The sequence below is a fragment of the Macaca fascicularis genome, chromosome 14, assembly GCF_037993035.2.
Source record: "Macaca fascicularis isolate 582-1 chromosome 14, T2T-MFA8v1.1".
NCBI classification, from domain to species: domain Eukaryota; kingdom Metazoa; phylum Chordata; class Mammalia; order Primates; family Cercopithecidae; genus Macaca; species Macaca fascicularis.
The window spans coordinates 46359703-46370037 of NC_088388.1; the positions used below are offsets into that span (position 1 = coordinate 46359703).

At 47.2% G+C, this 10335-nt stretch overlaps 1 protein-coding gene across 2 annotated transcripts in view; it reads right to left on the minus strand.

Annotated features, from left to right (window-relative positions):
• The window catches only part of NAV2 (neuron navigator 2), a 767244-nt gene extending 757244 nt beyond the window's left edge, over positions 1-10000 (minus strand). For both annotated transcript variants that reach the window (XM_015434980.4, XM_065528383.2), the window contains exons 1-2: positions 9891-10000; positions 4165-4819 (exon numbers count right to left, since the gene is read on the minus strand). In XM_015434980.4, coding sequence (XP_015290466.2) covers positions 4165-4239 — 75 coding nt within the window. In that variant the 5' untranslated portion in view covers positions 4240-4819; positions 9891-10000. The remainder of the gene's footprint in view (positions 1-4164; positions 4820-9890) is intronic.
• Between the last annotated feature and the right edge of the window lie 335 nt (positions 10001-10335).

Consider the following 10335-nt stretch of genomic DNA (forward strand, 5'->3'; position numbering starts at 1 on the left):
CCTCTGTCTGTGAAGGACAAACTTCTAAAGAAGAGTAGAGAAAAATCAATCAAAAAGTCATTCCCTTGACTGATCAATAGGTGTCTGTCAGGGAAATTTTACTTCTCCCATCTATGCTAGTTAAGTAGGTTCTTAGAGCACTGAACAATACTTACCTCACTGAATTTCTCTCTGCAGAAGCCCCCTGCGTCCTCAGCTTTTTCCTCACTTCAGCACAGAATTTGAATCTGACAAGAGCTAGGGATGCATAGAGAGCTGCCATCTATATGTGGAACCCAGATAAGTCTTCAAAGGAATAGGGAGGGGCTTTGAGAGCTCTGAATGATAACCTCTCCTGGCACAAGGGACAAGTGGGCACATTCACATCTGAGGGCTGCCTCCTGATCTTCCCACGGCCAGCCACTAAGGTCTCTGCTCAGAAGACACCTCCTGAGGGAGGCATCCCCTTACACCCCACTAAAGTTCATCCTCTTGGGGCAAGAGAAGAGGTCTAGATCTTGATATCTTATGTATCTGTGGCTGCATAGGTGTGTACAAGGTAGAAAAATTCATCTTCATTGATTTGTAAGCTTTAAAAGCACACATTTTACTGACTCTGAGTTATGCATCAATTAAAAGGGAAATTCAAGAATAATCATAAATATGAAATGTGTACCTCTCTCACTCACTACACCAACTTCGCCCTCTTTATTTTCTTTAGAGCATAGGCCAGTGTCTGGAAATAGATGGTGTAGTTATTTGCCTGTTGATTTTTCAGAAAGGCACTGTCTACCACAGTGGCCACTAGCCACATGCAGCTATTGAAGTTTCAACTAATTATAACTCAATAAAATTTAAACTTTTGCCACACTAGTGACATTTCAAGTGCTCTGTAGCCAGATATGGCTAGTAGCTACTGATTTGTACAGTGCACGAATAGAACATTTCTCATCATTGCACGAAGTTCTATTGGAGAGCGCTGATCTAAAACATAGGCTTCAAGAAAAAAGTGGCTTTGTATGTCTGGTTTATATTTAGCTCTTAGAAAGGTGCCTGGCACAAGGAGGCACTTCATAAATACTTGTTGAATAGATGAATACTGGAATTATGTACTATCAAAAAACAGAGCCCAAACCAAACCTGAAAACATCCTAAATGTACATCTATAAGGGATTGGTTATATAAATGTTGGCACTTCTACAGTGCAACTCTATCCAGTGACTAAAAGGCATGAGTTGGGTGTGTATGTAATGACTCAGACAGACACCCACATTATTTTAAATGATAAAGCAAATTTCCTAAAAATATGTATAGCATGAATCCACTTTATTAAGAAACACAAACCAAAAAAAGTCAAGAATAATATGTACCAAACTGTTAATAGCAGTCACTGCTAGATAGAATTAGAGAAATGAGAAATTTATTTATATTCTGTATTCCTCTATGATGTTCAAATTTGTGATGTGCATATATTACTTGAGGTTTTTTTTTAAGATTTAAAACAAAATCACATGCAGCCTGCTAAGAACAAAAGGAAAAGAAGAAAGCCCACATTGTAATCTATACCAAGGATATGTAGAACATTTCTTAAATATTTACCAAGGGCCAAAGTCCTTCCCAGCTTTATTCCATTTAATCTTAATAATATCCCTATAATAAAATCCCTATTGTCCTATGCTGAAAATGTAGACTCTAAAAATCAGAGAGGTTATGTAGGTTTCCCAGGGTTGCACAGCTAGCACAGAGCACCACTGGCATTTGAACCCAGGTCTCTAGTTCTATAGTCCATGACACTTTTCACTGCAGAAGGTATATACATGTACCCACAAAATTCCAGATCCTAGTTGGCCCTAAACTAGCCATTTCATCCATATGAAACCCCAAAACAATCACCAAGCTACAACCAGGTGCGTGAGAAGTGGCTTTATTGGGAAATACAGCAAAATTGAATCTAGCTAGCCCTCTGCCTTGTCTCTTGACTTATCCCACAATTGTCTTTCCCTAAACACCCCTTACACACAGACAGAAATGCCAGGGGGATCTGGTGCCAATGAATGCTTGGTAACTTAAGCATGCTGGTGGAGACTTCCCAGCTCTCCAGCAGATGCCTCGATTGTGCCTTTGTTGGATTTTCAGCCAATCCCCCCAAAGAGGATTTTTCAGCTCACCCGAAGTATATGAGCCAAAACACTGTAGAGTCGCCTTTCAGCTTCGTGGACAAGACATTCCAGGCTGCACGCTGAGAGGCTTGTTTAGCTTCACACTTGACGCAAATGGGGTGTATGTTTACCCACAAACACACACATTCACACACCAACAGAAGCTGCTGCCGCCAACAGAAGCTACTGCAGTGGCGGTATTTCTAGAAGCCCAGAAACTGTACTCTGAGCAATGTGGAACTCGATCACAATGCCTATCAGGAAAAACAATCTAATTCTTTCTAAGCAAAGTTTCAACCACAGCCCAGAAAATTCAGTAGAAGATGAAATGTAATACTCTATTAAGCCTTATTTTGCCAGCGCAAGTGAGAGCTCACCCAAGCATGGAGAGTCATTAAAATGGATCTTACATATATCATTATAAATTTAATAATCGCCATGACGGCTAGAGTTCAAGTTAAAATGAATGTCAGCTGAGCATGACCAATTGATGTTACCCCAGCTGCCACAGAGCCTCACTTGGGGTTATATTCTACTTCCAGAGGCTCCATAGTACATGTGGACCCAACGCAGCCAGAGCCAAGAACAGATGGGAAATGCAGACATCTACACCTAGCCAAAAAGAAGCCATCATAATTGCATATTATCTTGCTGTACCAGCCCAATTAAAATTGTCTACAGTGTCAGAGGTCCCAAATGTTCCTCCGCTAAGTGTCTGGATATCAAACTTGGCTAATACTTAGTCAAATGCAGTCAATCCTGGGTTCTGTTCACAGCTATTATCGATTTTTCTCCAATCTCTCAGAGAGCTTCTGTAGAAATAGGAGTAGACAGGTCTAGTAGGTTATACACTTAATAAATCATACATCACAAAACAAATCCCACTTATCTAGGTTCCCAAGATAGTGGGCATTCTTCCCAAATTATAGTGATGGCAGGTTCGGAAATTGAATTTTTTGTTAGGAATGGAGTCAATATTTATGTTTATAAATGTTTATTTCTGTTTATTTTTATCCTTGGAAGTTCAGAGAAAATGCGATCCAAAATCCTTTTTTATACACACACACACACACACACACACACACAGAGGCATATAAAATTATAGGAAAGAGTCAGAAGGACAATTTTCATCTCCATGTGTATTTCACACTGGGAAGAGTCAATCTTTGAGACTCAGGTGGAGAGGGATATCCACACCACTCTGAACACTCTGAAAGAACACCAGAAGTCTTTTTTTTTTTTTTTTTTTTTTACCATCTACAACATTTCAAAGGAAATATCAGAAATTATTTTCAGTTTAACACAAGCTTGGACTCTGCTAGAGCTGTATTTAACCCTTGCCACCCCCCGGTCCTAGCTACGCCCCAAGAGTGAGAAGATACAGCTTCAACTTTCTTCCTAGACAACCAACCACTCTATGCTACTCCCCAACGCGTCTGCCTTTTAAAGACAAGTTGAACTTTAACTGGTAGACAGGTCCTGGGTGACTGCAGCTTTCAGGCCAATGACAGCAAATGACCTATACTCAACAGGCCATTTTAAACGGCTGTGACATTCTCACAGATAGGGCCAAAGAGTGCAGTAGAATATGTTTTTGATCCATAAACACAAGAGCCAGCCAACCACACAGAGAATAATTCAAACAAAACCTCCACTGTCAGGAGCAACATTTCCAAAAGGTGCTAAGAGTGTGTGAATCCCGAAGGGAGCTTCAGTACAAAGAAACTCATATTGGACTTTGAGAACACCAACATTTTTTGTTAACTTCCTCAGTTAACAGTTATAAATCTTTGCCTTTTTGGCTGCCAGGACTGAATTTTTTTCCCTTTTCTTTATCTTTCTTCTTGCCTACCAGTAAGTCAAGACACCCAGCATCAAGACATAGCAAACCTCAAGCCACCATGCTACCTCCTTCTGGAGAGAAAGACAGACAAGCATACTCAATGATGACCACCTATGCTCTCTGAATCATACTTAGCAATTCCAGCACCATAATCCAATCAACCAACAAAGTTCTGCCACTTACCCTCTTTTGATCTTCCAGTCCGTGGGTAACGGGCTTTCTCTTCTGCTGTTGGCTGGACTCAGAAACTGATTCCATTTCCCAGAAATAAAATCCTCTCTCTCCTTCAGCGATGCTTCCAAATCCACAGAGGAACAAAATAACCCACACAAAAGTGATGCATGCAACCGCCAGACAGAGTTCCCACCAGCCAGGGAAATTAGCACCACCTCTTCAAAGGTCTTCCTGTCTTCTTAAAATCCACTCGGGAACCTCACTCGGCACCGCTGCCTTTGCAATGAGGGTGACTGCTGCCGGCATCATGAGAGCTAAGTCTTGGGGTTTTACTTTAGGTCTGAGACTCGCTTCATGAGAGCCCAGAGGACAAATTTGGGCAAAGACAAGTCCATATCCTGAGGCACACACCACATTACTGCCCCAGAAACCCTTTCCTTCACTGTCTCCTTGGCATAGATAATTTATATGTCAATAACAATGTAAATGGGCATTTAATCCACCAAGCTGATAACATCCACATCCCTCTCTGGCAGCCCCTGACTCCCATAAATCACTGCAAACACTGCGCGGAAAGCCGCCCCTCATGGCTCCTGCAAGCGTTCATCACAGTGGTGGCTCCCCTCCTGGGCTGTCGTCTTCCTTCATGGTGTAAGACCCATACCTGAGGAGAAAACGTTCAACAGTCAGATTTGTCTTTTGTAGAAAAGTACAGATTTGAGCTGTCTTTCCCACCATCTGGAGCCACATAGTGAGGCCTGAACCAAGCAGCAGCCGATGATCTTTTTCCAAGCTCCTCTGAGCACATTAATAGACAAGCAACCTCCAGAGGCCTCACAGGCTCCCCACTTCTTGTGTTCTGGAAATAAGCACACCGGAGCTGGAAATGAGTTATCTTTCAAAATTCCATGGGGGGCATCATCATCATCATCATCATCATCAGAGGAATAAGGCACCAAAGTATGAAGAGACAGGGAAGCAATGGTCTGTGAAGCACAAAGCATCAACATTTTCCCCCCAATTACAGCTGCAGGAGGCAGTGTATGGCAGGCAAGACACCAGGGTCCTCAGGGAGGGTGAGAAAGAGCAGCAGAGATTGTCTCAGGGACGAAAAGCAACTGACTACAGAGCTGCATTCCCTGCCTGGGAACCTGCAGATAGAGCAGACACTCAGTCACCTCCTGGCTGACGTCACAGAAGCTCAGAGGGACAGGGAGGGAGGAGAAAGGAAGGGACCTCTGCACCAAGAAAAATATTGATACTTGGTACACTCTCCCATCAACAGTCCAAGAGGTGGGGACATATCTGAGAATCCTGTGAGGATGCATCAACAAGTAATCATGAATGCCTCCTCCCACAGCACCAGCACCATCAGGAAGGAAAGGAATGGGGGGTGGGGAGCTCTTTACTAAAAGGCACTAGTCTTGCCAGCATTTGTAATGAACGCACTAGCCATTCCACAATTCAGGCCATGCCAGCCTCCGGGAAAGCTGTGGCCAGATCCGGCCGCAGCGGCATTAGACAGAAACCCACAGACCCTCCCTTGCAGCTGTCCTGACTGGTGGCTACTTTGGAATAAGGCCGAAGCCATCCCCTATCACAAAAGGCTTCCGCACAGCTCAGTGCCAAAGCAGGTTAAGAGGCGGACATGAGACTCCGCCACAGAGGGCTTGTAAGCGGGAGGAGGAGGAGGAGGAGGAGGAGGAGGAGGAGGAGGAGGAGGAGAAGTACTAGCAGATGCTTGGGAGAGAAGCTGCAGAGGGGATGTGACTTCACAGGTACAACCCTCTTAATTGAAGGCTTCTCCCACACATATGAAACACTCAGCCAGAACAGATTTCTGCAAGTGAATTCCCAAGTCACAGATGTTCTGAATTTGGTAAAAATCAGTGAGGAGCAGAATGTTCAGAAGGTTATCTTGTATATCCAAGAGTGGCTGACATTATAGACAAAATGACTGAAGCCCTCTGCTGACCCAGGAAGTAGCTGAGTTTTTAGAGAAAAGTAGACACCCTCTTGTTGCTCACCACTGCTCTCTCCACAGCCCCTTCAAGGGATCCCTTGCAAAGGTGAAACCTCAGAATCGTTCTTTTTAGTTCCAGACCACAATGCAAGTAAACTCTGATAAACTGGCTATAAGCATTACCCTTTTCTGAATCCAACTGAAACCTCAAACTAAAAGACTCAGGCAGACCTAGGTTCGAATCTCAACGCTGCAGCTTCTTGTGTGACCCTGAGTCAGTAACTTAACCTCTCTGAATCTCAGTTTTCTCATCTTTAAAGTGAGGAGAATGATACCACACAAAATTGGAAAGATCGAGATCACCTATTGACACAGAAGAGGTGATCAAATGATAATTGCTAACATGTACTGAATGTTTGCTATATGCTGAGTGCTAGCTACTGCTTCATATATTCATTTATTCAGCAAATCTCTGTTAAGGTCTTGTGTGTGTCACTTCTTTTGCTTCAAATAGAGAAGTTTAGCTTTGTATTCGAGATGAGACAACTGAAGATAAGAGAGGTAAGTAACTTGTCTAGAGTTACACAGCGAGGAAGTATGGGTCTAAAATTTGAACCTAGGTCTGACTTCAAAGTTCCTGCTCATATCCATGCTGCTCTGGAAGAAGTACTGTTGTTTGGCTTTTCACAAGCAGGCTGAGTTCAGAATCTATACTTTTCATAGCTACTAGCCCTCCTCATGAATAATAATAAAAGAAAAAAAAGCCAGGTGCCAAAAAGGGTCTCCTGTTTGGAAGGCCTTCTCCATTGGGGCTGCCTCATTGACAGCTCTGGACTTTCTCTGTATCTGAGAACAGCTCTGCACTCTGCGCCAGGCCCCTGTGCTGGAGCTCTCTCCTGGGTGAGACCCTGTCATATCCCATCACACCAGCCGGCGCACACGCCCCAAGTGCACATGGGGACAGACGCTCTCACCACAGAAATACCTCCCAACCAGCAGGAAGTGGGAGGATGTTCAACACCTCCTGTGAGCCTTTTGTTTTTTTCTAGGAGTCAGTCTCCACCAGTTCTGGGGCTGTTGCTGTCCTTATGCTGGAGCCAGAGAGGAGAGAGTCACAGGAGAAAGAGGAGAAGCAAGGATGCTGTTGTCAGCTAGCTAGCTGCCACATCCAGTCTATTTCCTGACTGAGCAGAGGAGACTTCAAAAGAGTATGCCCTGATGTAAAAGCTCTGGTTTCTTACTGCCAGGGAAATCTCAGGATGTTTAAATACACTTGAATGAAAATGAGCTGAAAGAAAGGACTCAGTCAGGGAACATTTAACTGAATTGTTGAGAAATGAACACGCTTGCTGGATTGATCCCTAAATGCAGCAATGTATCAGCCGCTTCTCCTCTCTGTGTCATAAGTCAGCCAGGAGCAGCTGCAAGGGAAAGGAGAAAAAAGAGAAGGCCTGGCCAAACTGCACCATAAGATGAGTGGGGAGCATTGAGGGCAAGCCCTGGCTTCTCCTCAAAGTTCAGACGACAAGCCCAGTCTTACTGAAGATCTTCTGAACGCACTGCCAAGACTTTTTCCTGTCTGGTACAAACAGCCTCCAAAGGCTTCAAACTCCTATTCTACATCTGCCCAAATCCTTCTTCCTCTGAGCAATCCCCCAGGGGTGGGGGGGGGGCAGAGATTAAAGACAGGTTTGGAGATATAGCCTAGTACATAGATGGTACAGGAAAAACTTCCTAGTCTTAGACGTAGAGGCATCCTTCAGAGGGACCCGCTGAAGTCCCTTCCTGCAGTAAAACTTTATTCCCTGTTAAATGCCAATTTAGGATTCCAGGTGCCAGACAAGTCACAGGCCAGGCCTTCTTAGGTATAACTGACTCCTTCTGCCGTGGGTATTGGAATTGTGAGCCCAGCTTTGGTAAAATATCCTTAGATTTTTCCAAATTTTTCAAAATCAGGTAATTCCCCTTTGGCCTTTTCCTCACTCCTGTCCCTCTCTCCAGTGGCTGCCGGTACTGGGGAAACTGGTTTTTAAATCTGGATTAAAGGTTGGAGGGTTAGGGGGTCTGACCTGTTTCATCTTATACCTGGAGTTAAGCTTCTAAAAGAAGGGTGCATCTAAAAGAGGGGTCTTTCCAATGGTCTAATTAACACTCATCACCAACATCACACTTTTAATTAGCCCTTGGTGTCAATAGGGGAAACAGAAGAGCTTCTTGGAAATCTAGCTTTTCATTAATCAATCAATAAATAAGTTACGTAAGAGGTATGAAAGAGAACCAAGGAGGCATGGTAGTTTCTGGGCTGAGTTTCTAATCTAGGGGCTTTTTTGCTCCCAAAGGGAGCCCGCGAGGCGGCCACTTCTGCTAAGCCGCAGGGGAGGCAGGGCTGACCCAGCCGCCAACCCTGGCGCCTTTATCTGCGCACTGCGAGCTAGCGGAGCGTGCTCCCGCCTCTTCCCTGAAGAAAAGAAAGGATCACACACAAAAATAAGTCACTAGGGCCCCAGCTGGGCGACGCGGGCTGCCACCGCCACCGCCTGAGTCCCTTTGCAGGCAAGAAAGGAGCCGGCTCAGCGGAGCGCACACCCGGGAGGCACCGCGGCTCCTAGTGCTCGGGCGCCCCCTCCCCGCCCGCGTCCTAGCCCGCCGCCCGCAGCTAACCGGAGCGTGGGAGAGCAAGAGCCAGGGGAACCGCAGGCCTGGCCTAGTTGCCCCCGGCGTGGGTCGGATCCGATCTACCTACACCGCGCCCACTAACACATACACACATATGGACGGACAGGCACAGCGAAGAGACACAGACCCACAAAAGCACAGCAGACACTCGCAGACATGCAGACAGACACACACACAGACTTACAGACGCACATCCATATACACAGATACCCACAGAAGCTCAGATAACAGACGAGGAAGCACATCCCCACAGAGGGACCCGCGCAGACAGGTACTGGACCTACATTCGGATACAGACATAGCTAGAAAACACAGGCGCAGACAGAAAACACACATGCTCATAAATACACCTAGAGACTAGCACACAGAGAGGAGGACGCACATAGATCGAAAACACAGAGACGCCGACAGAAGGATCCACAAACAGCGGTACTCAGATACAAGCACCTGGAGAGGGCGTTCACAGACACCCATGCCAACAGCAAACACAGACCCACACGCGGGGATACACCCAGAGACACAATCGCGCAGAGGGGAACCCACAGAGACACGCAAACAAGACAGTCAGAAACACAAGAACACGCACAGGAGGTGGCACAGCCTCAAGCACGTACGCCCAGAGGGACACACACCCACTCCGGATGGGGGCGTGCGCAGTGTCGCTGGAGACCGGGAAAGTGCGCCCCCCGAGCTCGCAGAGCAGCCTCGGAGCACTGCGCCGCGCGCCCGCCCCGCATCTGCTGGGGAAGAGTTTCCCAGCGCATCTGTGAACAAGGGCCCGCCGGCCGTCATCGTGCAGGGGTAGCTGTGAGTCCGCTGGCCCGGTATCTATGCTGCGGCCAGGCGGCTTGAGAGGCCCTGGCACTTGGTCAGAGTCCCGAAGCAGAGGTGTGGCCCCCGAGCCTCTCAATGAGGGGCCGGCCCTCTCCCCAACGGCAGTCTCCGCCCTGCTCTGGACCCCGGAGCTCAGCACAGAGCATCCCCAAGTCCTCTCCTCCTTGCCCATCCAGTTGCACCGCAAACTTTCCCAGGCTGGTCCAGCCACCGGGCAGTTCAGCCCGACCCGACCTGGGGGAGGCAGCGTAGGGGTTCCTACCTGCGCCCACACCGGCTTCACGGAGCCGCCTCCTCCAGCCGGTCTAGCACCGCACTCCGGCCCGCGCTTCTCAGCCGCGGCCGCTGCCGCTGCAGCCGCTCCTTGCCCTCCCGTTACCCGGGAAACCGCCTCCTCCTCCCTCCCACCAGCCAACCAGTGCAGTTCACATGGCGCCTCGCTGCCAATCGGCGGCCTCGCCACCCCGGTCCCCTTCCAGGGTCCTGAGCCCTTTCCCAGGCTAGGGGACCAGAGAAAGAGAGAGGGTCTCTCCGGAGCTGCTGCTATTCGATGGCAGGCCTGCCAGGCAGAGACATGCCAATCCTGCCTGCTAGCGCCATTCTTCTGTGGGACAGACGCACCTGATACTTTAATGAAGACCTGCATCGTTGGACAACCTGAGTTAGAAGATGCCTCCGGGCACCTGGTTCAGCTTCCCACTAAATCC